Source organism: Rosa rugosa, chromosome 5 (genome assembly GCF_958449725.1).
Source record: "Rosa rugosa chromosome 5, drRosRugo1.1, whole genome shotgun sequence".
Classification (NCBI taxonomy): Eukaryota; Viridiplantae; Streptophyta; class Magnoliopsida; order Rosales; family Rosaceae; genus Rosa; species Rosa rugosa.
Window position 1 is genome coordinate 39,817,702 of NC_084824.1, and position 27,521 is coordinate 39,845,222.

A 27,521-nucleotide genomic window follows, 5' to 3' on the forward strand; every position below is an offset into this window, starting at 1 on the left:
CATATTTTGGATGACCAAACGGTTACAAAATTGGCTAATTTTTGCCGAAAATATTTATGCATATAAAAGAATGACAATTTCTGATCATTGAATTACCTAGATGTCGGAAATACTAAAAATCTGCAAATATTAAATTGTGGTGTCATCTCTAGAATGGTAATACATTTGTTTGAACATTTTGGATAAGAAAAAGGTTATGTGTGTGTGTGTCTGTCTGTCGTTCTAGAGAACACATCCTCGATTATATTTAAAATTTGTGAACTTTTACAATTTTGTACTACTATGCAATAGAATTCAAAGATAAAAACATATCATTCTTTAGATTCATATGCAAGAATTTCATATCCGTTCGGTCATCCAAAATTTGCACAAAAAAGTTGTTTGTCAAATAAAATTGAAATGAAAATCATAGAAATCAAATGGCTTAACGTTTTTCAATTTTGCCATTTTTTGTATGAATCATGTGGAAACAAAAAATTAAAGAATGCTTAGCTTCAATTGTTGAACGGCGGGAACAGAAGGCAACATAGTCTAAGGGCTAATTGTGGAAATAAAAATGTTGAAATGATAGTGGGAGTGTGGTTTACAAAAAGGGGAGTCCAAATTTCACTCTCCATATCTAATTGGTTCAAGTGCTCAAAATGATACTGCAAATGCAATAATTTGGTGGGGTCATATACCTGTTGTTGAGTGAATCCCAAAAGAGCACTTTGGAACCCTCATACAACTGAATCCCTACAAAAGGTTACCTTACCGTTACGATCCGCAAAAGAAGATATTTTCTTTCTCAATCGCAATAAGGAAACTCCTGTGCTTCTGAATCAGTGCTTTCAGTAAATCAATATTGATTACTTCTCCGTCCTCTTTAATCTTGAAAGCTTCGTCAACTAGGTAGTCACATCCATAAAATACACAGACTTCCAGAAACATTTTTGGAGAAAAATCCATCCATTTTACTGACTCTGTCACTCTTTTCAATAAAATTTCATTATCAAATACAAATTTGTCCGGATTACATTCAAAAAAATTTCTAAATTAAATAAGAAAAAAATGTACTTACCCTTGAAACCCCAAATGTCATCAAGTCTGAATCGATAGTTGTTACAGCATTAATGTAGCCTATGTCCATTATATATGCCAATTGTGCATCACCTTCGCACGGGGAAACCATGTATTCAATTCCATTTTTTTTGAGTTGCTTCAAGTTGAACAAAAAAGATAGATAGCCAAGCGCACACAGCTATCTATCTAGCAAAATTGAAAACTGTTTAGCCATTTGATTCTTATGTTTTCCATTTCAATTTATTCGACCGACTGCATTTTTTTTCATATTTTGGATGACCAAACGGTTATCAAATTGGCTAGTTTTTGTAGAAAAGATTTATGCATATAAAAGAATGACCATTTCGGAAATACTAAAAATCTGCAAATATTAAATTGAGTGTCATCTCTAGAACGGTAATACATTTGTTTGAACATTTTGGACAAGGAAAAGGTTATGTGTGTGTGTCTGCCGTTCTAGAGAGCACATCTTCAATTATATTTAAAATTTGTGAACTTTTTCAATTTTCCACTACTATGCAATATAATTCAAAGATTAAAACATATCATTCTTTAGATTCGTATGCAAGAATTCCATAACCGTTTGGTCATCCAAAATTTGCACAAAAAAAGTAGCTTGTCAAATAAAATTGAAATGAAAATCATAAAAATCAAATGGCTTAACGTTTTTCAATTTTGCCATTTTTTAATGAATCATGTGGAAACAGGAAATTAAAGAATGCTTGGCTTCGATTGTTGACATAGATTATAGAAATATGAGGCTCTTCATATTTCAAGTTTAAGAACGTCCTCTTCAGAATACTATTTCCTTGTTTTTGCATTATTTTCCTAAGGGACTAGCAAATGCTAAGTGTGGGGGTATAAATATAAGGAAATAGTGTGGGGGACTAGGAAATGTTATTTGGCTTTAATTTCTTAGTTACAAATAAAGTCCCTAGTCATTTGGCAAGTCACTTGCATGCTAAACTTAAAAAAACTGCTAGGCAATATGTATGGGATGATCCTTACTTGTGAAAAATTTGTAATGATGGCATAGTTAGACGATGTGTTGATGAATCTGAATTTAATGATATTTTGTCATTTTGCCATGCTAAAAATTGTGGGGGTCATTTTGGATCTAAGAAAACTGCATTAAAGGTGTTAGAATCCGGTTTCTTTTGGCCTTCATTGTTTAAAGATGCACATGCTTTCTGTATGACTTGTGATAGGTGTCAAAGAACTGGAAACTTAGGACCTAGAAATCAAATGCCCTTAACTAATATCCTTATTGTCGAAATTTTTGATGTGTGGGGAATTGATTTTATGGGACCCTTTCCTTCATCTTATGGTTTTCTATATATCTTGCTTACTGTTGATTATGTGTCAAAATGGGTGGAAGCAAAAGCCACCAGGACTAATGATTCTTAAGTTGTTTCAGATTTTATAAAGACTAACATCTTTGCAAGGTTTGGAATGCCATGAGCAATTATTAGTGATGGAGGGACACATTTTTGCAACAAGACCATAGCTGCTTTGTTCAAGAAATATAACGTCACACATAGGGTCTCTACGCCCTATCATCCTCAGACAAGTGGACAAGTGGACAAGTGGACAAGCAGAAGTTTCTAACCGTCAGATCAAGCAGATTTTGGAGAAGACTGTGAGCACTAACAGGAAGGATTGGAGCAAACGCCTTGATGATGTTTTATGGGCTTACAGGACAACTTTTAAAACGCCAATAGGGATGTCACCTTTCAGGATTATGTATGGTAAGGCATGTCATTTGCCTGTGGAACTTGAACATAGAGCATGGTGGGCCTTGAAGACGTTGAACATGTCCATGAGTGATGCTGGAGTGTTGAGGAAACTCCAAATGAATGAATTGGAAGAGTTGAGGAATGATGCTTATGAGAGTTCACGGATTTACAAGGAGAAGACTAAGGCTTATCATGATAAGATGCTTCGTGGCAAGACCTTTGTTGTGGGACAAAAAGTCCTATTGTTTCACTCTCGACTTAAAATCTTTCCTGGTAAACTTAAATCTCGTTGGATTGGACCTTTTATTGTTACTCACGTTTTTCCTCATGGTGCTATACAGATTAGAAGTGAAGCAACTGACAACGAGTTTAAGGTGAATGGCCATCGCTTGAAGCCATATTATGAGGCGTTTAGGGAGACAACTGTGGAGGAAGAGGACCTTCACAGTTGGGGGAAAAGGTCAAGGTCACTGGGTCGAACGGTCAAGAAACTGTTTACTGCCACTGGATATGTGTTTCCACTCGTTCTGTTTCTTGACCGGTCAGTTACTGTTTATTGAAATTTTTTTAATTTGTCTATTGTAAAATTGAAATATATTTGATGTAAATAGATTGTAATAATGGACATTTATAGAGAATTTATTACAATTTTTAGAAATTTTTATATAAACTTTTCTTACTATTTATAGCCCGTGTGTTTTATTACCTCTACAAACATGTTAATTGATTGTCATTGGATTGAAAGTGAGTGTCATTGAGAAACCAACATTACCTCTGCAAACATGTTAATTGAATGCCATTGGATTGAAAACATAATTAAAACCAACGGTCAACATTGGTTTCAAATTGCAAAAGAAGCCAACATTACCTCTGCAAACATGTTAATTGAATGCCATTGGATTGAAAGCAGAATTAAAAACCAACGGTCAGCATTGGTTTCAAATTGCAAAAGAAGCCAACAGCTGGACAATTGCCCACCGAAGTTGCTGATGTCACCCACGTTGGCATTGGGCCGAGCTGGCAGCCGGCCAAGATGGGTCAAGAACAATGTCACCCTGCTGCCCTTTTTCTTCGCCTGGGTCACCAGAATTCATGAAGAAGCCGGTCAACAATCAACTGGTGGAAGCCATTTTTTCTCCCATAGAGGTCACCACCTCACCTTGCCCAGTTGGAGACTGGTCAAGAGGGCACCGGTGAACTTGCTCTAATAAGTCCCTACCATGCCAAAAGGTAGGGCTACGTAATTGGCTTGAATTAATTCCCAAGCTAAGATTATTTTACTTTTAGTTTCTCTTTTAGTAGACGGCGATGATGGTTCTTTCTTCCCCCTATGGTGGCAGGTCGGAGGCGGGGGTACTTTATTCGTTGAGTTTGCTACTTTGTTAATTTAGCACAATTCAATCGAATATGATTTCTTATTTGAGAGGTCAAGAGTTCGAGCTCCATCAAGGGTGGGAGTGGGGTGGGGATTAAAAAAAAAATCGAATATGATAAAACGTAGATGAGGATAAGAGTGGGAGTTAATGTAAAATGGAAACAAAAAAATCGATAAAAGTTCCATATAAATTAAGAAATAGCTGGAAAAAAAATTGCTCTATCTATACTTCCCACCGCCAATGGTATCAAAATCATAGAAATTTCTCAATTTGATGAGAGGAAACACTGAACTTGTGATCTTTGATTTTTTTGAAAGGAATAACATAAAGTAAGAAATATAATGGTCTTATAACAATTATATACACGTTATTTAGTTCACTCATGGACGAATCTTTAACGAACAAATTTTAATGCACACATAGTTCATATCCCCCAGCATTGCAAAAGTATTCCACTAGTAATGCTATACCATCATAGATGATAAGTGATCAAGTTCTTTACCATAATAAATGGTCAAAATTATAGCATTTTAGCAGCACATATATTGTCAGCTATTAAATGAGGACAATGATTTTTGCAAAATAAGGGCATTGGATTTTTCTGAGCGTTTAACAAGGCTGCAAAGAGCATACATATATGGTACTGTTCAATATTACAATATTGCCAAAACACTAAACGTACAATAGTACAGTACAATAATTGCATGCAATAATATATCTTTAACGAGGCAAACTTACAGCAACTTAGGTTATAATCTTAATGATGGCGCTTTTTGGACCAATATAGTTCCTAGAGAAGCCTCTAGTGCCTTATTATTTGATATTGTAAATTGTGTTTGCTCTAGGAACTTCGATTCGGTTACAATTTATAGTCTTTCGTATAAATTGCATGCAAAAATATAACTTTGAAACATTCATCAGCAACCGCCGGGAGCAAATCCAACTCTCCCTCCGGCAACGTCATACAACACCTCCATATTCTTCTGCTGAGTATTCCCGAAAATCGCAATGTCATTAGCATCATCATTCCCAGCAAAAGCCAAGCAAACCTGCTTATTCGAACCGTCGAAAAGGTAGACAATGCCGGTTGCGTCCAATTCCAACGTAACCCCGTCGCCGAACACAAATTCTATTTTCGGATACGTCACCGTTGGATAGCCACTAAGGTCGTAGCATGTATCTAGGAGCTTTTCCGGCCCCGGAACTAACGGATAGCTTATCATCGCTGCCCGAAACACGTCCCGCAAAGCGGTATACGCGGTGGGCGGCAGTCGCGATATGACGGTCCCGGAGTCGATGATCGTCCCTGGCGACGAAAACACCGAAGCAGGAATTGAGAGCTTTTGTCCATTCACATTGATTCCAACCAGGTCTAGGCAGTAAAGCTCTAAGCTCGAGGATAAGTTAGTGATTCGCGTGTATTTGACGGCAGCATTGGAAGCTCCACTGGGTGCGCCGAAGCTGAGGTAACCGGTGGAGCTTGCGGTTGGTGGCAGACAGTAGGAGAAGAAGCGGCTGTACTTTTGTGCGGTTTGTTCGACGATGGAGAACTTGTTGAGGGAGAGACCAAGTAAACCGGCCGAGCCGTCGTGGAAACCTACGTTTTCTTGGCCGCAGCCGAAGAAGAACCCATCGAACACGTCGTTAGGAGTTAAGGTCAGCTTGTCTGTGGCGAAATATCCAGTGGTGTAAGATGAGTCTCCGTACGTCACGGAATATGGGCATGTGTCTCCTAAGCATTTGTCAGATTCTGCATTCATATCAGATAATACCCCATTATGAAGGAGCGAAGCAATAATACTTCTTCCTTAATATAAGTTTGAAATCATGGTTCTAGGTATGTACCCGTAGATGTCCTGAGTTGGACGCACTCTGTGCTGTTACAGGAAACGTTGGTATATGAGGAAGAGGCCGAGGGATCGAAAATGGGCTCCTCTTGTGGGTAGCAAGATTCAGAACAAGGTTGGCATTGAGTCCAAGTGAGGTCGCTTCCGGTGTCAAATACGAGTGAAAGTTGTTTTTTAGGTGTGCCCAATCCCACCGTCACCATGTAGTTGCCTGCATTTTGGCTGCTTGCCCACCGGGCCGGAACGGTGGTGGCCTCCAATTGGCTTAGATCCTCATTGCCGTTCAATTTCTTGGAAATCCGGGAGTTGATTGAGTTGACTCGCGTTTGGTCTTGCTCGAGAATTAGAGTGTGATTCATAGCAGTCGCTTTGAGTTGAGGAAGATGAGAGCATGGCCCATGCTTGTGTACCACTTCAAGAGATGCCATACTTTTATTACCTGAAAAAGTTAAATAATTTTGGTTAGCTAGTCCTAACACATGTCCAGATCGCACGTACGCATTATATAATATATCATATATGTGTGTGTTATTTAACCTCTGGTGGAGGGGCTGCAGGTGGTTGCTGGCAGTAGAGAGCGGAGATCAACTGTGTGGGTGTATTGATGATGAAGGAGACGTTCTTTTGAATCTCCTTCTGCTAAGGCAAAGCCCTTGTCCAAAGAACACAGAGTCAGGCTTAGAATTAGAGACAAACCGGTGAAATACCTCATAATGGGGGTGGAAGAGGACGAGGAGCTAGGACTAATAGCTGCCATAAATTATTGATGACAGACCAAGTTCGATATAGCTCAAAAATTTGTTGCTCCTAGAATTAGCACACGCTTAGCTTTATAAGCTAATCGAGAAGATAGTGATTGCAGTGGAGTACTACCAAAAAAAAAAAAATTGCAGTGGAGTATACGGTGAGCTGGGGTGGGGTTCTCCATTCCTTTTCTCCCGGCCTTGATTCCTAGCTTTCCCATACGTGAGACTATTTCCTAACGTCTAGCTAGCTATCAATATATCCGAACAAAGTTATGCTAACCTTCGAGTCATTTCATGATGTTTCTATTTTAAATTTATTAGCCCATATGTTTGAATTAATGACGAAGAATATATTCACTTAATAAGATATATAAATAATAGATAACATGTTAAACTCTGCCACAAGAAATTCTCGATATCTTCGTCTAAGACAGATTTAAGACGTAGATTAGTTGGCCAGCTAGCTTGGTAGTACGTAGTAGTGTAGTACTATCTTTATCTGTGTCCATATATAATTACACTAATGGTCCACATGCATGTCAAGTAGTTGAATGGCTACATATATAATGCGTGTTGCATAGGCTAAGAGCTAGACAAAGAATCCCGTTCGATTTGTTGCTTTCCTTAAAATGCATAGGACTTCACATAAGATGAGTTTGATTTTTTTTTTTTTTGTTTGAACTGAAGATGAAACAAAAGGAAAAAACAATCATATATGCACCCTGCTCCAGATCAAGGAGGATGAGGGGTAGCGTCATACAACAAGATATGTAAAAGGGAGTTTCATTGATAATCACATGCAATTCACAACTCAAGTCTTAAGTGGTCTTCTAAGTCTGTCATCTTCATCCGCTTGTTAATCTCCCTAGGTGTGGAAAACGCCCTGTGAATCGACACTGTTAGACCTGGCCAATTTTCTTGACTAGTTTGGATTTTGGAAGTCATCAGTAAACACCTTTGATAGTCAATGCAAAAGGAAGTAATCATCCCTCTAATTAAGGAAACGGAAAGAAGAGGGGAAGCAAAAGAAAAGGTGAAATGAAAATTATAGACTAAAAGGTATAAACTCATTGAATTGTATGTAAGCAGCCGTACACTGAATTCTAGTTTCGGAACAGAGCATCAATGGGAGAGCTAGGATTTTAAAATAGGGTGAGCTAAAAAAAAATTTAATAAAAGTTTACATTAAATTATTTTTTTTTCCTAAGTTTTACTAGTAACATGTTTTATTCTTTCCTTAAATTAAACCACATCATATATTAATTACATATTAAATAATCAAATAGCTAACTGATCCAAAAAAATCAAAATTATAACGTTTGATAGAAATTCTATAAGAAACCATTTCCCCATCAAAAAGTCTAAGACAAAAGAACATATCTACTCAAATATTATCTTGTGCTCTTGAATAGAACCAAAAATCTTTAATTATTGAATTTGTATCATAATTCTCAGCCAACTCTTATTCTGACTTAATTTACCTAAAAAAAGCAAGCTTTTTATGCGAATATGTCTCTTAAAGCATAATAGAAAATAAAACACAACCAAATACTTCAAGCAAAGAAATAACATAGATATGACCCAAAAAAAATTAACATATGGGCTAACTTTAGAAATTTGAAGTGGGCTACTTTTTAATATTTAATTTTTGGATTAAATACTTGTTACTCCTCAAACTTTTCCCTGAAAAATAGTTTAGTCCCTCGTATTTCAAATTAAACTGGATAGTCCTTATTCTCTCTAATTCTCACACAACAGGTCTAAAATGACTATTATACCCCTGAGATCCTTTTTTTATTTTTTCTCTCTCTTCTTTAAATTTTTCTCTCTCTTTTTTTTCTCTTTTTTTTTTAATTTTTTTTTCTGGTTCTCTCTCTCTCTCTCCAAGCTCGTATCCGACCTCGAGTTTATCCACTCGATCCACTACCACTCTGCAGCGCTTGGTGGGCCCCCTCATGGAAGCTCAGCCCCCACAATTCCATCTCCACCTCCGTCGTTGTCCCCACTAAGCTCAGCCACCTCTCCTCCTCCTCATTCTCCACCACTCCCACCAATAATCCCCGCCAGAACTGCAGCTTCCCAACCTAAAACGGCTCCGTGACGCCACGCCATCGGCCGCCGGAGCTCGACCTGGAGCTTCTGTCCCTCAAAAGCTCGAGTCCTACACCTCCCTCAAGGACCTCCTCCTCTTTCGTCGCCGTCCAGTCCCTGATGCCCAACTTAACCACCAACTCCGGCTACGAGATCTCTATTCGTAACTGCCTCGTCAAGCGGGTCGCCTGGGCCTATCTCAAGCCCGTGTCCTCCACTTACGGCCCACACTTGCTCCGCCGCCTCTGGCTCAAGTGCACCCTTGCCTCTCCTTCATCACCCACTGCCTCCTCCCCTTTCTCTCCCATACTTCGTTGTCTTCAGGCGCAGCGCCACCATCATTTTGGGAATTTCATTTAGAGAGAGAGAGAAGGGCAGAGACAGTTCGCCGGAGTGGTTGTTGGGTTTGATGTCGGATCTTCTCTCCAATTGAGTTTTGCTGGAAACTTAACCGGAAAAGCTTGAACTGGAGCTGGAAGTTATGGCGAAGAGAAGAAGCCAGAAAGAGATGGGAAATTATAGAGAGTAGTGAGGAGGACAAGATCGATCTGTGGAGAGGGAGAGAGAGAAAAGCAGAAAAAATAAATAAAAAAAAGAGAGACAAATTAAAAAAAGAGAGAGAAAAAAATAAAAAAAAGGATCTTGGGGGTAGAATAGTCATTTTAGACCTGTTGTGTGAGAATTAGAAAGAATAAGAACTATCCAGTTTAATTTGAAAGGCAAGGGACTAAACTGTTTTTCAAGGAAAAGTTTGAGGAGTAACAAGTATTTAATCCTTAATTTTTTAAACTAGAATTAAGCTATAAATTAATGTTTTTTTCAAATTTGGGGTGGGCTGTAGCCCAGCGGAGTCCGTGTGTAGCTACGCCTTTGCAGAGCATCAACAATTGAAATCACGTACAGTAGTTTTTCAGTTGATACAAAAAATCATGCATGAAAACCTTTCAACAATCTTCGACTTTCAAATATTTATCTTATTTCGTGTAAAATGTCTTTCATTAATTGAACGTACTTCACGAGTTAATGTGCTTCTCATTTTTAAGGGTTCTTCACCGTGTTGACGAAGACTTCCGGTGTGAGACAAATTGTTGTCGTAGTCTTGGGTCCTAGACCACCTTCCTTCTTGTTGGTGATGAAAAATTCTAAAGAGGAGTTTGACTCACCAATGAATGCGGACTGGAGCGGGAGCTGACCGAGAACAATCAAGAAGCTTCCTTTGAGCGTTGACTCGAAGTTTAACCGTCGGCTCGAGGAGGAAGGGGGGGTACCTGTAGAAAACCCTCTGATGCTTAACTCAGTACGTTTCTTAGTCAAGTGGGGTAAACAAGTTGGAAATGAGATGGTTTACCTTGACGTTGGGCGGCCTTTATATAGGCAGGGACTTACTTGGGGAACAAGCCACCATTATTTCCGCTTTTATAGTCACATTAACTTACTCATTCATGGTGACAATCATTGCTGCACTAATAACGGTTAATCATTGAGTACTGGCATAAGGCTAATAAGATGGCAAAGAATGTTATTAGGACTACCATGTCAGACACAGTTAGAGGTAGTATAGAAGAACCTGATCTAGCCATGGATTTCTTGTATGCCATCCATGATATGTATAGAGAGAGTGATAGCGCTGAGGCTGCTAGACTGGCAAAGGAGTTTAACGAGCTTAAGTACATTGGCACAGGGAAAGTGAGAGAGCATATCATGAAGCTAATTGAGATTAATGCTCAGCTGAGGGACCTCAACATGGGGGTCACTGATGATCATGTAGTGCATGCTGAACTGCATTCCTTGCCTAATAGTTTTGCCAACTCAGAACGAGCTACAATGCTCAGAAGGAAAAATGAAGCCTTAAGGAACTGATTTCCATTTGTGTAGATGAGGAAGACAGGATTAGAAAAGAGAAAGAGCCAAGCACCTCAGTGAATCTTGTTGAGAAACCTAAGAAGAAGAGCCAGCACCAGTCTAAGCTCAAGCCTACCAAAACCATCACCAAAGGGTCTACCTCGGGAGCAGCTAAAGCTAATAAACCATTCAGGTTCAAGTGCTATTTATGTAAGAAAGTGGGGCACATGAAGAAAGACTGCACATGCTTTAAGAATTGGTTGATCAAAAAGGGTAATTTTTCTAACTCACTGTTTTCTTTAGAAATTAATTTAGTTAATGTTGAACCAAAAACTTGGTGGATTGATTCAGGAAGTCCCTTACATTACTAATTCCTTGCAGGGATTCATAAGGAAGAGAGTCCCAAGAAGTGATGAAGTGAACCTGTGTGTAGGCAATGGCATAAGAGTGGCAGTCAAAGCTATTGGAACCTTAAAATTAGATCTTGGTTTAGGAAAGTTGTTAGTTTTGTTTAATGTTTTTTTTTTTTGAAAGGCCCCTTTGTTACTTAGAGAGAGAGAGAAAAAAAAAAAAACCATAGGAGACTTCGCCGGAGCCCGGTCACCAGCCGCCGGATTTCAGCCAACTTCGCCGGAATCCAGTCACCAGTCGCAAGATTCCGGCCAACTTTCGCCGGAATCCGGTCACCGACCACCGCCCACTAGACTTTTCTAAAAATCTTGCCAGAGGTCCAAAAGAGGTCGTTAGAGATTTCATAGGTCGCCGGAAAGGTTTATTGCCCCCAATAGAGGAGCAATAAACCTCTATTGCCCCCCAATAGACGTCTATTGCCCCTCAATAGAACTGTCGGCAGCCGGAATGAGAACTAATAATCTTCCTAAAATTAGACAAATAAAACTTTGATTAAAGAAAAAAAATGAAGAGATTATATCAATTTAAAAACGTCTATTGCCCCCCAATAGACCTTTAGCGGACCTTTATTGCCCCAGTAAAACTTTTTTTTTCTTTCCTTCTGGGCCTTCTACCTCAATTTTACTCAAAAAAAAAAAACGAAAAGAAAGAAATTGATTTGGGCACCCAGAGAAAAGCTCTGGCCACTCCTTTGCCTCACAAAATCAATGATGAGAAATTGAAATCGGAAACTTCAATTGCATTAAAATTAAGCTAGAAGCGGTTGTAGTTTCCCTTGAATCGTCAGCTCCTGTCGTCGTCGCGATCTCCAGGAGAACCCACTCCTTCTTGCTCCACTGCGATGGCGGCAGAGCCAGGTGGCGACGGGGAGAGAGAAAGCCGACGTCGTCGGTGCTTTGAGCCTCTATCAGAACTGGAAACACCGCTCGACGTGGAGCTCGTGAACGGCTTGTCAGAGGTGTTAGCCAGAGAGTTGCAGAAGCTTTTCTCCGATGAGGACTACAACTACGAGTAGATGGGGGCCTGAGATTCATCAGTCTGTGTCCTCCTCCTCCGATGAAGACGACGCCGTCGGCCACGACATGGTGCTCGGAATCGGAGAGAGGGGGAGAGAGAGACAGAGAGAGGCTCGTGATCGGAGAGATGGGGAGAGAGAGAGAAAGAGAGAGATGAGATGAGAGAGTTTGTAATTCTTTAATTAGTCTGAGGGTAAAACAGTTATTTTATTTTAAATTAGATTAGTGAGAATAAAAATCTCTTAATGGTATAACTGGGCTAATTTTAGTGTATTTTGATGCTATGGATCAAGCACCTTAAATTAAAACCATTAAATTAGTCTCAAAAGTTCAGTCATTTTCCTAGGTGTTATTGTTATTGTATCTTGTCCACCTTCTTAAAAGGTCTCCCTCCCCAAACCCTTCTCTTCCCGCCCTTCATCTAAGAGCCCCAAATTTGAAGACCAAAAACAATGAACCCCTCAAACCTCCTCCCTACCCAGAATCTAACGATGGGCTGTCCAGTCCTCGACCGCTGCCTCGGCGGCGGAATCCCCTGCAACTCCCTCACGGAGCTCGTAGCCGAGAGCAGCTGCGGCAAGACCCAATTCTGCCTCCAACTCACTCTCTTCGCTCAGCTCCCTCCTTCCCACGGCGGCCTCTCCGCCTCCTCTCTTTACCTCCACACAGAATTCCCTTTCCCCTTTCGCCGCCTCCGCCACCTCTCCCACTCCTTCCGCTCCTCCCACGCGAATCTTATCCTCTCCAACCCTCGTGAAGATGTATACGTTCACGCTGTACACGATGCACACCACCTGCTCGACATAATGCCCAAGATAGAGTGCTTTGTTGCGAGCAGGAAAACCCGGCTGCCTGTGAGGCTAATTGTGATTGATTCCATTGCCGCACTATTTCGCAGCGAATTTGGCAACAACCCTTTGGATCTTAAGCGGAGGTCCTTCCTGTTCTTCGAGATTTCCGGGATGCTGAAGTTGTTGGCGAGAAAGTACAGCTTGGCGGTGGTGGTGATGAACCAGGTGGTTGATTTTATGGGGGAAGTAGAGGGGATAAGTGGGATGAGAGTTGGGAATTTGAGCTCCTTGCGTTCATCCGGAAGACGGGTTTGTCCTGCTTTGGGATTAGCTTGGTCACGTTGCGTGAATTCGAGGTTGTTCTTGTTTAGAAATGAGGAGATTGTTGGGAGAGAAAATGATGGGTTGGAGGATGATCTGTTCAGGCAAACAAGAAGGCGACTTGATGTTGTTTTTGCTCCTCATTTGCCGCCATCATCTTGTGAGTTTGTAATCACAAAGCAAGGGGTGTTTGGAGTTGACAGATAACGGTATTATTGTGCATCTAAATCTAGCATATATGAGTTTGATTAGCTAATGGAGCTTGAACACTTTTTATTTTTCGGTTACTGTTAAAGTCAAGTACATTAGGAACATGAAAATATTGAAGAGGAGTGGTGTACAGAGGAAAAAATTGTCGGTTGAGCAAAATCAGTCGCCCAATTTTGCTCATCAAACAGAAGTTTTTCCTCCTGAAATTTTGTATTTATTGCATAATGCCTCTTAATTTTTCATTAAATGTGTGGAATAAGCTTTCATCTTGCCTTTACTGTTCTTTGTTCTTTTTAAACTTCCACTATAATCCCTTCCTCCTTATAATGTAGTGAATTTCATGATTCTGATGCTCTTCATCGCCACTCTTCCTCTCTCTTGGATTTGATGCCAAGCAAATTGAGTTTTGTAAAATTGAAGTAAATCTACGAATTACAACCGATTGAAGGAAAATCTCAATCCTTTTTAGGTTTTTTGAAGGGATTAGTGTGATGATATTGTTGTTCACTGAGCTTGCATTTGTAGTCTTGGTATTAAGTTTTGTGGTGTTTGGGTTGCTGGCAAGGAACTGGAACAGGCGGAATTGCTAGCACAGCTTGAATCGGAGCATCAAAATGTGTTGATGGTGCTGCTAGTCAAGGGATGGTGCTGCTAGTCAAGGGATTGAGCTGGAATGAATGGTATGGTCTTGATTTGTTCATGCACTTATGGCCAGTATTCTTTACCTCTCTTGTTCATGCAGCCCCTTTGTTCTATGTTGTTGAAATTTAAATAATTGCACATTGTTTTGCACAAGAACTACGAGTGTACTATTGTCTAGCACAAATCTCGTTATTTGAAATCAAGCATAGAAATAAAAAGTTGTGTCATTGAATTTGTATAGTGTGATACTCCTCTGAATATTGCTTGGACATGCTGCATTTGTATTCCTTTTCCCTGCATTCTACAATTAAAGGAATAGTTGAGCTTCAAGAAGTTTTTCACTTTCAGAGATGTAAGCTCCCATTCATTTCTCTAATTAATCTTGCTAGCTGGACTTCCATTTCTGTTGTGTTTTATGAAGCTACACATTGTTTGAAACCTCAGTCTGCTATCTATATTGTCTACATGGAGTTGCAGTCTGAAACTAGGGACAACCTTTTGTTCTCTAATGTCTAGAACTGGGGACAACCTTTTGTCTATTCCTTTTAGCAAGAAATACTGAAATAGAAGCATTTTATTATTATTATTATTATTATTATTATTTTTTTTTTTTTGCAAATGATAAAGCACTTCTACATGACCAGAGATTGGCATGGAATTTAAATGTCTTTCTAATTGAGTAATTGGTGTGCATTTCTTTTATCTAGAACTGGTTCGCGCAGGTGTTAAATATATTTTTTCATCTAGAAGCTATTTTCATGTACTTCTCATTGACTAATTTTGATTTAGATGTAAGGAACTCATGTTGTACGAACTTATATGAAAAAATGGGTGTATAGGAATTGTGTGAAACTGTTGGACAGTAACTTAATGCATCTTGGGATTAGAGGTTTTGAGTGCTCTTTGTTTAAGATGGAAAGCATTGAAAGTTTGAAACAGAACTCTACCTTCGTAGACTTCAACTTTTAATTCATGGTTATTTTTTCTTCAAATAATCTCAGGACTGGGCGGGAAGAGAACATGAAGGCTCGGACTGTGACACGGAAACTCCCAGCGGAAGTGTAAGAATGTGTACTAGCAATTAATGACAGTGGTGCTCAGACTAACTAATCTTTATGGACAAAGCAAGAGTCTGAACAAGAGACCTTTTTTTTCACTCATATGCTTGTGTCTCAGGCTAAACAAAGTTATTGCAACTGTTATTTACTTACCCTGTATAGCTCGCTATTGATGTCAATATGATTTTGCATTCCCTTGGCTTCTCTAGCGTTTTGTTCACTTCTCTCATCTAGATTGATGTCAGTATATGTAACATGTCGAACAGTAAGTGCATACATATATGTGACATGGCTTATAATTGCTTTAAACAGAATGCACAACTAGTTCACTATACCATTGTCTATCATAGTATCAGTAACTAGTAGATGGAAATGCGTTCTGTTCATCAGTCCTTTCATGAGTTCAGAGGTATTGCCTCCATTATGTATACTGATCGATGACATCAACCATTAATCTGCAGCAATCCTTTTCCAGCATTGAGTTGTCGGTCCAAGTTCAGTCAAACAGTTCTTCTCAGTATAGAACCAACCAAAGTTCAAACCCAGATCAAAACCAGTATGCGAACTTTTCAGCTCCATCAAGATATCAAGATTTCCTCTTGCACAATTTTAATTAGTTTTGAAATTATATTCATTTTACTCTTAAATTAATATTGAATAATGTAGATGAATTGTTTTTTTGGGCGCTATCTACAACCCATCTTATATAGTAATTGATGTAGCACAAAACCCAATCTATCATAAAATTCATTAAATGATTGCCATAACCACATTAGTTGCCGCATAAGGTGATGCAAATGAGATAGTTTTAAAGAGTAAAGTGTGTGTCTCTCTCTCCCTTGCCTTTCTAGGATTAGGGTTCACAAGCACCATGTTAATTGTGATTATAGGACTTGGCTAACCCCCCCCTCCTCTAATCGCATACCCTTTTAAGGTTTTGTGGAATTGTGGCACAACATCGAGGATCTTGGTAGCATTAAACTTGGAGTTGGTTTTCGTTGGTTTCCTTCATCTTGCACATTCTTTCTGGAGTGTGCTTCTTCTCCTTAGTAACATCTTACGATTTATTAGCAGAAACAATATTAGTGTTTTGCACCCTAGACTTTCGATGTTTGTGGCTATCCTGTGAACGAGGTTAATTCTTCTAAGATTTTCATTGGTGAAGGTAAGTTTAAAGGTAGTTGCCGTGGTGTTTAAACATTTGCTATGGGAATTCCAAAGTGATGATTGATTATGGATTGACCATGCAAATGTGGCTTTGACGGGGGCAACTAGGTACGTTGTAGAATTCCTAACTATGGCGGTTGCTTCTTTTGCATGACCACCATACTTAGGTTTTTTTTGGATTAGTCTAGGAGGCTATATTTGGGCTAGGCTTTAGGGCTGTAATTACATGGGTTCCTATTTGGGACGCATGTGATATTTGTATAAAAATTTTGAACTCAGGTTGGGTTGGAACTAGGATTTTAAAACTATAATTAGAATTAGGGCTACTCCCTTTTCGTTCGGTAAAGTGACACAAAAAGTCTCAAATCCTAAGTTCATGGAATTTGGGCTCTGTATTTTTTGTTACTACCTTTTTTTTAGTATAAATTTATGTTACTATATTTGTTAGAGCGAAACTGCAGTTATTTAGGTATATCTTTAATTATCGTGTCCCAAAGAAGAATAATATTAAGTGTAAATTTTGGCTTAATACATTGTTGTCTACCCATCAATAAAATATGTGTGTTTGTATGTATTTCTATCATCTAAAGAAGCTTCATTAAACTTCAAAAATGTGTGTGTGTGTGTGAGAGAGAGAGAGAGAGAGAGAGAGAGAGAGAGAGAGAGAGAGAGAGAGAGAGAGAGAGAGAGAGAGAGAGAGAGAGAGAGAGAGAGAGAGAGAGAGAGAGAGAGAGAGAGAGAGAGAGAGAGATTTTTGTTTTGAGTATAAATTTATGTTACTATTTTTGTTAGAGTGAAACTGCAGTTACTTAAGTATATCTCTAATTATCTAGATTTAGGACCCAGATTCCTGGATTTTGTTCTTTACGGACTTGTTTTGCGAATATTTGAGTTTTTGACACCCTCGACCGTCATTTGAGTTCCCAGTGGACGGATCTCCAGTGATTTGGTTGCCGGTTCTGGTTACGATTACAATCTACACTGCTCAAATGACCTCGCAGTGCAATATGCCTCTCGACATCTGGTCTGGTTCTAGTTACATTTTATTATTGATGAGTTTATGCATCTTGTTTTGTTTTTTCTTTCATTTCGATGTTTTACTTCGTTGCATTGTACTTCTTAGTTTGCATTTAATATCAGGAGCTGAAATTTGCACTCATATATTTACAAACCACACTCCTTTGCTATAGAAATTTCTAATTTGCCCTTATCTTCTTTATTATCTTCCTCACTTCACTTCCCCCTTTTCCCTTTCTTCTCACCCCGTGTCCCCTCCAACAGATTAAGCAACCCCTTTCTTCACTTTATCAGGTTATTGTACGTGACTTTAAACTTTCTACAAGTGGATGTGATAATTAAAGAGGAGTAGAGCATGTAGAACCATATGTGAAGAGGAGTATAGCACAGGTTTCCAATCAAAGCAACAGCATAGGGGACCAAACTCTCAGGTCGGAAGTTTTCAGTTTTGCAAATTGTGGACAGAGTGACAGACGTCCCAACATTTTTTTGCATCTAAAGCTTATCTACAGCCACTTAAATCTACTATAAAGCAGAAAACACAAACACCAAAAACCCAAAATGTCCAAGAATGAAAAAGATGAGATTTTTATTTGATTCACTTGTTTATTTCCATATTTTGAAACTAATGCGAAGTGGGTTTTGAAAAATCTATAAATTGAAGAGAAAAAATTGAAGACATGCGAGGATAAGCGGTTTCAGGATTGATTGGTAAATCTTAACAAATTTTGAATTGAAATTTATATACATTTGGTTTTGTGCTCGGTGCTCAGACATTGACTATACATTTGGTTTTTACGATGGGTTTGGGTTTGGGTTTGGGTGGGATGTTTTTGGACCGACTGAGCGGAGCAGGCTTGCACGACCCATCGAGATCGTCTGAATCCATAATCGACTGGAACTGGTTCTAAACTTCTAATGCTACTGTGAACGGCGGGAACTGAAGGCAACATAGTCTGAGTGCTAATTGTGGAAATAAAAATGTTGAAATGATAGTGGGAGTGTGGCTTACAAAAAGGGGAGTGCCCAAATTTCACTCCCCATATCTAATTGGTTCAAGTCCTCAAAATTATGCTGCAAATGCAATAATTTGGAGCCAGACAGTTTGATGGGGTCATATACCTGTTGTTGAGTAAATCCCAAAAGAGCAGTACGGAACCCTCATACAACAGAATCCTTACAAAAAGTTACCTTACCGTTATGATCCGCAAAAGAAAATATTTTTTTTTTTCAATCGCAATAAGAAAACTCTTGTGCTTCTGAATCAGTTAATGAGCTTTTAGTAAATCGATATTGATTACTTCTCCATCCTCTTTAATCTTGAAAGCTTCATCAACTAGGTAGTCACATCCATAAAATATGCAGACTTCCAGAAACATTTTTGGAGAAAAATCCATCCATCTTTCTGACTCTGCCACTCTTTTAATCTCATAGTAATGACAACATCCGTTTTCGGAATTCCAACCATATATAATCTATAAAAAAGAAAAAAAAGAAATGAAATTAAAAACTATTGAAAACTTCTTAACTTTCAATAAAATTTCAAATTTCATTATCAAAGGCAAATTTGTCCGGATTACATTCAAAAAAATTTCTAAATTAAATAAGAAAAAAAATGTACTTGCCCTTGAAACCCCAAATGCCATCAAGTCTGAATCGATAGTTGTTACAGCATTAATGTAGCCCATGTCCATTAGATATGCCAATTGTGCATCACCTTCACACGGGGAATGATACGCTAAAAACAAGCGCGCAATTTAACCCTGCAAAATGTAGTTGTCAGTATAGAATAAGTAGAGATCGTTCAAGCCGGGAATTGAGGGTACACCTGTAATTGCATAAACAAATAAAGAATTAATAAAAAATATGAATTATTATTTACAAAAAAATAAAACAAAGAATGAAGATATATACAAGTTAACATAAAGAGGGGGGATTTTAGGATTATTAAATCAAAAATTAAATAAATAAAATAAAGAAAATGTAAAAACACATATACAAGGGTGGAACGCAAGGAACAAAGATCAAAACCACATTCATATGCAAGAAATCCAATTACAATTCCTATAGTTGATTTTTAATGTCATGAGAAAGAAGTTGACCATGTGAAACGTTAATAAGCAAACGATTTCCCATTTTTTTACTTTCCTTGAATAATTAATCTAAGTGAAAGCACCAAAATTAATCCTATTGAACATGCAATCATCACTACAAGGGAAAACCCCTTTAGAGACAAAAGTATAGGCGACATAAGTCATTTGCGTCACTAATAACTATAATGGGTGGCACAATTTTTTAGTTTGTCACCAATAAGTTGTCATCTTAAATTAAATTTATATTAATGTTTGCTTGACAAAATAATAAAGAAAGGAGACAAAATCTTTTTGTCTCAACTTTTTATTAGTGACAAAATATAATTTTGCCTCCTATTGTTTTTATAATTTAGGCAGTTGGCCTTTATTCCACCAGCGGGAAATCAAAAATTTAATTGAGAGGAAAAAACATTGAGACTTCAAATCTCCAAAACGGTGTAGTATTATGTAAAAGAGGATGAGGTATAAATACCTTTTTTTTTTTTTTCTTTTTTTTCCTTCTTTCATCCTATCCACCGCGAAATCTATTTTCCCAAGCGTTCACAACTTCGAACCTCAAACTGCCAGCAACATGAACTCCACCTTCGATCGACAACTACTTCATCTCCTCAAACCTCAAACTACTACATCATCTTCTCTCTAATCTCTTCTTTTCACTTCTCAACCCCAGCAGCCCAATCTCAAAATCATCCTAAATCACCAGCACCAAACCCCTTCATCTTGGGTTTTTTATCGATCAGGTAAATTTTTAATTTTTGTCTTCTTTTCTTTTTATAATTTGATTTGTTTCAATGGGTATTCTCAATTTTCAATTGTAATTGTGTTTTGATTACAATATACCAGTTGAGATGATGGGTTCTTATACTGGTAAGAAAACAATGGATAATTGTTTGGGATATGAATTCTTGATTGCTGCAGACTTTTCAATTTCAGTATTGTTATTTTTTGATGATATCATCTCTCTAATTTTGGTTTTATATTAATTGGGTTTTTGTTTTTGTTTTCTCACCCATTTAGAATTGACAATCTTGTTTATTTAACATATGCACGTCTTGATGGAATTGTTGGGGGTGGTTGAGTTTTATGTAGAGAGATGAACTCAGGTTTAAATATATTTGGATTTGATGTGGTGGATAGTGATGGCTTCAGGAACTAATTGTTAATATAGGGAAGTGACTGTAATTGGTTCTTTATATATATATATTACTTGGACTTCCAATAGCCAGAGAAAAGGTTTTGAGAGATACGGCGGGGTTCTTGGATACAGTTTTGTATGGAAAATCCAAAGCATTACTTTCTGCTAAGCGGAAACATAAAATTGTTCTTATAGTCTCAATTGTCACACTCGTACTATTTTCAATCTATGTTGAAGTTTACAGTTTGTGTCTTTATATATTCCAGGAAAAAGGGAAGCAGAATCGCATCAGAGAGCATCATCCGGATTGAATACTAGTATGATTCTTCTTTGCTCTTGCGGTTTTTACTCTATGTTTCTCTTTAGTTTTGTTTTGAAATTCATTGTCTTCTGTAGGTGATTGTTGAAAGTGCTAAAAAGAGTGATGCAACTGATCGATATTGAGAAGAACAAGTAAGTTTTCTAATTTACGTATATTTATGTCATATACATTTTGACATGGCCTTTGTCTTTGCTTCTGCTTATAATATGTTAGATGTAGGCTCATTAATGTTATGGTCCTTAGTAGTTTATAAAGAAGCTGGTCTATGATCAGGAAGAGTCCTGTAATGTCCTTTTTGTTGTGTGAGAAAGCGTTAACAACCTTTAATCACAGTTTACTTATATCTTTACTAATTTTCTGCGGACCATATCTTTTGGCCTTGAAAAGCTGAAATTTTATTTTGCTTTTGTCTTGATTTGTTTTTTAGGTTTTGTTGAGCTCACTTCAATCCAAAAATTGCTTTAGTATTACACAAAAGGTGTCCAGGTATGCTCTAAAGTTCCACGTAGTCTATTAATATCTTCCTCTCTCCTTTTTATTTTATTTTATTTTATTTTTTATGGTTTATGCGAGCTAAGACCAGTCTTGAAACATGATGGTAGTGGACATGTATATAATAGAAAAATAAGGAAAGACATTATATGATTTTGGATATGTAAAGTGTTTATTAAATTGCATATTTGTTGGTTGAATAAGGATTATTTTGCTAATATGGATCAAGAGGCAAGCACAAACACGTCACTGCTAATGCTAGCTAAGTGTATTAAATTCCTTAGATTCAAATGTATTATTAAATTCATATTTGAAAGTGTTTAGATGAATTTTGTACGAAAGCCAAGTAGGTGAAATAATTCAATTTAGGAAGCTAGGCTAAGCTAATCATATAAGGATGTAGGACAGTTGCAGAAAGTGATTACTTAGATGAATAGATAGACAGATAAGCTTATATCTGTGATTTGGTTTCCAAATCTACGATCAATCTGTCTTCAAGTTGTTCTGTAGACTATAAGGGAAAAAGGAACAAAACACAAACAGCTACCTATGATCTAGCAAATTTAATTGACCAATAACGCTAGACACAAATGCATCACTTATGAAGGAATAATTCTTGGTTGTCATTTATTTTATATCATTTTTGAAACAAGTAACAAATGCGTCACTGCTAATGTTTATTAAATTCATATTTGTGTGATTTGGTTTGTCTGTAGCAAGTAGTTGCGCAAAATTCAAAAGCATGAACACTGCTAATGCTAGCTAAGTGTTAAATCTGATCAGTAGTCTTCATCATGGTGCTACAATTGTAGTGATGATGTGATGATCATTTTTGAGGTATATGTCTTTTGATTGTGTATTTTATGCTTCTATGAATTAGCGACCTGCCTTTGTCATTTTGAAGGTTTAGATTCCCTGAAGGCAGGGCCATTGTCTAACTGTTCCCGACAAGAATGTATAGCTTTTTTCTTCTTCCACTGATCGATCATCTCCCACAATGTAAATAGGTACATCTATATATTTTGATGGGAAGAGAATAATGTGATCTGTACATGTCTATATATAAGCTATTACTTGAGAAAAACACTTTTAATCTGTTCCACAGCTAACAAACAAGGCTTTAATCCTTTTTGTTGTTGTCTATTCTACTACATCTGCAACTTTTTCTTGTTCTAGCTTTTCTCAGATGACTTATAACTTTTTCTTCAATTTTATTTTGGAAGGGTCAGTAGCATTATAACGATGTTTCCAGGTCCATTTGGATAACCTATAAACTGGATGTTTGACTATTTTAATTTCAGGTTTGGCTGATCTCCAGACTTCAACCCAGAACTTGCTCTAGTATCATTAAAAAGGTGTCCAGCTATACTCTAAACCTCCACATATAGTATATTCTTTTTGTACTTTTTCTTCAATTTTATTTTGGAAGGTTCGGTAGCATTATAACGATGTTTCCAGGTTCACTTGGATAACCTTTAAACTGGATGTTTGACTATTTTAATTTGAGGTTTTGTTGATCTCCAGACTTCTATCCAGAAATTGCTCTAGTATCATAAAATAAGGTGTCCAAGTATACTCTAAAGCTCCACATAAAGTATATTCTTTTGGTAATGTATCGTAACATAACATACTGGTCAATACTCACTCCATCTTCTTCTTCTTTTTCCTTTTCTTTTGTCTCTTTTTTTTTTTTTTTTCTCCCTTTTGTCACACAGCAGAAGATGAGTCAATAACACTTCATTTTCAACTTTTGGTCCTTTTCATTTAACAACAAGCTGAATTTTATTTTGCTTTTTCTGTAAAACAAGAAATAATACTTATGTGTTCATAAGTATTATTTCTTGTTTGATCAAATAATTAGTATTGCTTTTTCTATAGGTTTCTGAGTCATTGATTCTTCTATATGTTTCAAATGACACAGATGAAAGGTCCAACTTGAACATTGAAGTTGTCTCTTCTCTAGAATTAGGAAAAGCTAGTCTTAGATATTGCATCCAGCGAGGTGCACTTCAACTGAACCAAATGGTTAGAGTTAAGGAGGTTACTACTGCCTATTGAAAATATATTGTAACATGAACTATCAGTAAAAAGAAGGGGCATGTCCTTGGCCCTTATGTTAGTACGCTTCAGTCATGTTAAGTTTTCTTGTGATTTACTTTTACGAATCACTAAGAAGTGATATATTCTCACGGTTCTGAGTGGTTTTCTGCTTGGTCGTAATATTACTTGAGCCTGAAATCTGCATGTGCGCTTGCTCCTTCAGTCTGTTTAATTATTAATCTGCTCATGTGTTTATGGTATTTATTGGCATAAATCTGCAGGTTTGAGGTATTGAGTTAAAATTGAATATTTTAACATGTATTATATGCATACTGATCATATTAACTTTTTATTTTGAGCACAAACAGAAAGGTAAAAATGTGTCTTTTGTTGAGAATTGGAGCGCTATGCATCAACATCGTGACGGTCAATGGATCAACGAAGCAGCTGAACAAACTGGGGTTAGCTTTTGTTATAAAGATTTTCAATTTTTAATCTTGTTTTTATCGCTTTTTAATTAATTATTTTTTTCTTCTTCAATTATGTAGAAGAAAATGTTAGGAGAATTGAATCAAACAAAGGAGAAGTTAGCTGAAGTGCTTGGGGCTGCCTCACTTGATGAAATAGAAGTTCCCGTCTCTATGCAGTTGGATATCTTGGCAAATGGCGTTGGGGTTGCAAAGGGTAGAGGCATTCGCGGTCTGGGCTATGGTCCACGGAAGGAACCCGTCCATTATTCTGAGAGTGATAAATCTACAAATACTTCAGTGACAGAACAAAAGGTGATTGAGCTGACAGCCACGGTGGAAAAGCTTTTGAGGCATATCAGTCACATAGAAGAGCAACTTGCTACTGTTGAAGGGTATAATGTTCATTATTCCAGTGATGATGATGATGATTATGATAATGGGGATGATGATGATGATGATGTGAATATCTATGGGGATGAAGATGAGGGTGCAGACTAGCTATTAGGACCTTAATGTTGTTTTCCGATGGAACTTTAGTTTTATATTATTAAACTAGAAAACTTGTTTTTGCTACCTATTGTCTATGTAGAAGTGTAGAAACGCAAAACTTCACTTTCTCTGTTATACTATCTTTTCATTTATTCAATGCAATTAAATACTTTTTTATTTAGTTTTATTTAGTGTTGAAATTTGTTATATAAAATTGATAATTAGATATTATGTTCCCAGGTGTCAAGGTGACATTTTGTCACCAATAATATATAATCAATTAAATATGAAAATAAAAAATTAATTAATTTCAAAATATTCAAAGTATGGGTGACAAACCCATTCCGAACAGTTTGTCACTGATTCCCAAAATCCCGCCATTTTATTCAAATTACCCGCCATATATAGAATTTCTGCTCGATTGTGAAATGTTTTAGGTGACAAAATGTAGGCGTATAGGAGACGAAAAATACTTTGTCCCCTTTATTTTTGGGTGACAAAATTTAGCTTTTGTCACTAATAAGAATCTGTCACCCACTATTAGAGACAAAATTAGAGACAAAATGATTTTGTCACCCATACCTATGGGTGACAAATTTGTTTGAATGGGAGACAAAATAGGTTTGTCACTAAAGGGGTTTTCTCCTGTAGTGCATAGTCTAGAAAGCTAGCTACTCAAGAACACATTCAACGCATGAAGAACAAAGAAAGGATGTCAACCAAAGTGCACAACCTAGTATGAAAAAGTTCATCTATTTGCAATCCTCCTTAATTGATTTCGACTTTTGTCCAAAGCCTTTACTACTTATGAAATAGGTTCACAAAACTATTAGGTGAATTATTTACCTAAATCTAGCTCCAATTACATGCATATATCCTAAGTTGGCCACCAAAGAACACATACATATAAAAGTTTTCTATAATCCAAAATCAATCAAGCAATCTCACATAAGCAACATAGAAATCACAACTTTATTTCAAAATATATAAACGGGCTTTAAACTTTGCCCTTAACGTCATGTTAACTAGAATTCATAGCTCTACGAAATCAAACAAAGAAAACAAAAGAAAGTATGAAATACACCGTGAAAGATGAATGGCAAAGCCTTGAGACGAAGAACTTGAAGATCCTTGAAAGCAAGCAATCTTCTAGGGATGACACAAGGGTGGATGGCGGCTAGGATCTTGATGTATTGCATGATTTCTTCTTCTCCTTGGTTGAGACGCAGAGCTTCTGAAGACTAGAGAATGGAGAGAATTTTTTGTGTTTAGAATTATGGGAGAAGTGGTGTGTCAAACGTCCCAATGATGCTCCTATTTATAGGAGGATGGCAACTTGGTCACCAAGCCTTCAAAATTCTTCTTTTTATTTTCTAGGATTTTTCTGATTAATCCACATAGCAGTAGCCAATCAGATAATTCCACATCATTCTTCCTGTGTCATCCAACCAATAAGAAGTCTTCAAATTATCACCTTGATTCTAGGGAGATTATTTTTGAATTAATTACATGATTATTTTCATATTTATCTCCTCAATTTCGGCCAAGGATGGAGTGTAGAGCTCAAGGAATGTATCTGGACCTGTTTTCAAGCTTTCTGAATATTGTAAAGGGTCCTTGACCCATAGCCCCAAAATGAGATAAAGTTAGCTCACTTACACCACCAAGAGATTTTTTTTTCCCACTAACCCAAATATCTAAATGACGATTTTAGGCTCTAAAAAGTTAAAAATTACAGATTGACACTCTCTCACATCATCGATCTCTCTCTTTCCCCTCCCTCTCTCTCTCTCTCTCTGCCGGCGACCTCTTCTTCTCTCTCTCTTAGCCGGCGCCGGCTTCTTCTTCTCTCTCTCTTTAGGGTATTTGCCGGAGGCTCGGTGGTGTACATGGCTGTCTCAGACCCGGGAATCATCACAATCCGAAAATTACGATAGTTGAGTCGGAGCAGTGAGGACCGGTTCGAGATTGCGTTCTTCGACGTGGAGACGACGGTGCTGACCCGACCTGGTCAGGGCTTCGCCTTATTGGAATTCGGATCCAAACCGGACTTCACCTTCCCCTTCAACGATCGCAATTTCTCCGGTCGGGTTCTCAGAATGATGGTAATTGGAGAATCTGGCCGGAGTTCAGGTCAGGGATTTTCTCCGGGTCGGAGCTCACGTCGACGAGTCGCTCTGGCTTCTTCTCCAGGTAAAGTTGTGCTTGTTTTGGTTGTTTATCATGAGTTAACTCATTGAGTGAATCCGTGGGAGTTCTCAGGAGTTGAAATTAGATATAGACCGAATCAGCTGGTTTTTGTTGCTAGATTGTGTTCAGGAGTTGTTCTTTTTCTTAAATCTTCGGTTTGCAATTTGAATAATTGATTAATGAAGCAAGTGGATAAGCATAATTGTGAATGATGAATTAGTTATTAGAATTTTGGATTAGATTGATTATTGGTTGTGCATCTTGGTGTAGTTGGAAGATATGAAGATGGATGAGGCGTCTGAAGAGGTGGCAGTGGAAATAGCTGCACAAGGGGTCCTTGGGAAGAGAGTTGATGAGATGGAGGCCAGTTTCATGATGGCAGAAGGCCCAGAAGGAAAGAAAAAAAAAAGTTTTATTGGTGGGCAATAGACGTGTACGTATTGCTTCCCAATAGACGTCTGATAAAAGTCTATTGGAGGGCAATACATGTCTATTGGGACGCAATAGACGCTTTAAATTGATACAATCTCTGATTTTTTTTCTTTAATCAAAGTTTTATTTGTGTAATTTTAGGAAGATTAGTTTTCATTTCGGTAACCGAAACGTTTATTGGGGGGCAATATACGTCTATTGGGGGGCAATAGACGTTTTGAATTGATGTAATCTCCTCGTTTTTTTTCTTTAATCAAAGTTTTATTTGTGTAGTTTTAGGAAGATTAATTACCATTTTGATAATCTAAACGTCTATTGGGGGGCAATAGACGTCTACTAGGGGGCAATACATGGCTGATAGTCGTCTATTGGGGGCCAATAGACGTCTATTAGGGGGCAATAGACTATTGGGGGGCAATAGACGTCTATTGCCCCTCTATTAGGGGGCAATAGATGTCTATTGGGGGCAAAAAAACTTTCCGGTGAGATTTTCAGCAAATTCCGGTGGGCGGCAGTCGGTGACCG

At 37.7% G+C, this 27,521-nt stretch overlaps 4 protein-coding genes across 13 annotated transcripts; 3 read left to right on the forward strand and 1 right to left on the reverse strand.

The window, feature by feature from the left end:
• The first annotated feature begins 2,785 nt into the window (after positions 1 to 2,785).
• Positions 2,786 to 3,358, forward strand: LOC133711647 (uncharacterized). The gene has a single exon (XM_062137753.1). It carries the CDS (start codon positions 2,786 to 2,788, stop codon positions 3,356 to 3,358), a length of 573 nt encoding a protein of 190 aa, XP_061993737.1.
• A 1,450-nt stretch (positions 3,359 to 4,808) lies between these two features.
• Positions 4,809 to 6,801, reverse strand: LOC133712588 (aspartyl protease family protein At5g10770-like). The gene is made up of 3 exons (XM_062138697.1): positions 6,559 to 6,801; positions 6,020 to 6,460; positions 4,809 to 5,924 (listed from the first exon to the last, which is right to left on the reverse strand). The coding sequence occupies exons 1-3, from the start codon at positions 6,776 to 6,778 to the stop codon at positions 5,092 to 5,094; spliced, it is 1,494 nt and encodes a 497-aa protein (XP_061994681.1). The 5' UTR covers positions 6,779 to 6,801; the 3' UTR covers positions 4,809 to 5,091.
• Positions 6,802 to 12,495: 5,694 nt separating this feature from the next.
• LOC133710746 (DNA repair protein XRCC3 homolog) lies at positions 12,496 to 15,552 on the forward strand. 4 transcript variants are annotated; one of them, XR_009846839.1, is made up of 3 exons: positions 12,496 to 13,399; positions 14,015 to 14,129; positions 15,093 to 15,552. XR_009846839.1 is itself a non-coding variant. In XM_062136884.1 (1 exon), exon 1 carries the CDS (start codon positions 12,580 to 12,582, stop codon positions 13,444 to 13,446), a length of 867 nt encoding a protein of 288 aa, XP_061992868.1. In that variant the 5' UTR covers positions 12,496 to 12,579; the 3' UTR covers positions 13,447 to 13,713. The 4 variants fall into 4 exon arrangements, 1 of the variants encoding a protein (XP_061992868.1); XR_009846837.1 differs by having other exon boundaries at positions 12,496 to 13,448; positions 15,093 to 15,487; XR_009846838.1 differs by having other exon boundaries at positions 12,496 to 13,448; positions 14,027 to 14,129; positions 15,093 to 15,487.
• Positions 15,553 to 19,545: 3,993 nt separating this feature from the next.
• LOC133708251 (uncharacterized) lies at positions 19,546 to 24,559 on the forward strand. 7 transcript variants are annotated; one of them, XM_062133712.1, is made up of 8 exons: positions 19,546 to 20,166; positions 20,828 to 20,878; positions 20,958 to 21,014; positions 21,311 to 21,369; positions 22,092 to 22,212; positions 22,677 to 22,730; positions 23,784 to 23,876; positions 23,964 to 24,559. In XM_062133712.1, the coding sequence occupies exons 5-8, from the start codon at positions 22,198 to 22,200 to the stop codon at positions 24,381 to 24,383; spliced, it is 582 nt and encodes a 193-aa protein (XP_061989696.1). In that variant the 5' UTR covers positions 19,546 to 20,166; positions 20,828 to 20,878; positions 20,958 to 21,014; positions 21,311 to 21,369; positions 22,092 to 22,197; the 3' UTR covers positions 24,384 to 24,559. The 7 variants fall into 7 exon arrangements, 5 of the variants coding, with proteins under 5 accessions (XP_061989696.1, XP_061989698.1, XP_061989697.1 ...); XR_009845689.1 differs by lacking the exon at positions 22,092 to 22,212; XR_009845690.1 differs by lacking the exon at positions 22,092 to 22,212 and having other exon boundaries at positions 23,863 to 23,876.
• Positions 24,560 to 27,521: the final 2,962 nt, after the last annotated feature.

Bases quoted from the DNA above. Each gene is read 5' to 3' on its own strand.
- LOC133711647 (XM_062137753.1), top strand. From the start codon at position 2,786: ATGTCACCTTTCAGGATTATGTATGGTAAGGCATGTCATTTGCCTGTG.
- LOC133712588 (XM_062138697.1), bottom strand. From the start codon at position 6,778: ATGGCAGCTATTAGTCCTAGCTCCTCGTCCTCTTCCACCCCCATTATG. The intron at 6,461-6,558 runs GTTAAATAACAC...TAACTTTTTCAG, and splicing joins CTGCAGCCCCTCCACCAGAG to GTAATAAAAGTATGGCATCT. The intron at 5,925-6,019 runs GTACATACCTAG...ATATGAATGCAG, and splicing joins CCAACTCAGGACATCTACGG to AATCTGACAAATGCTTAGGA.
- LOC133710746 (XM_062136884.1), top strand. From the start codon at position 12,580: ATGAACCCCTCAAACCTCCTCCCTACCCAGAATCTAACGATGGGCTGT.
- LOC133708251 (XM_062133714.1), top strand. The intron at 22,731-23,783 runs GTGTCCAGCTAT...GAGCACAAACAG, and splicing joins GCTCTAGTATCATTAAAAAG to AAAGGTAAAAATGTGTCTTT. The intron at 23,877-23,963 runs GTTAGCTTTTGT...TCAATTATGTAG, and splicing joins AAGCAGCTGAACAAACTGGG to AAGAAAATGTTAGGAGAATT.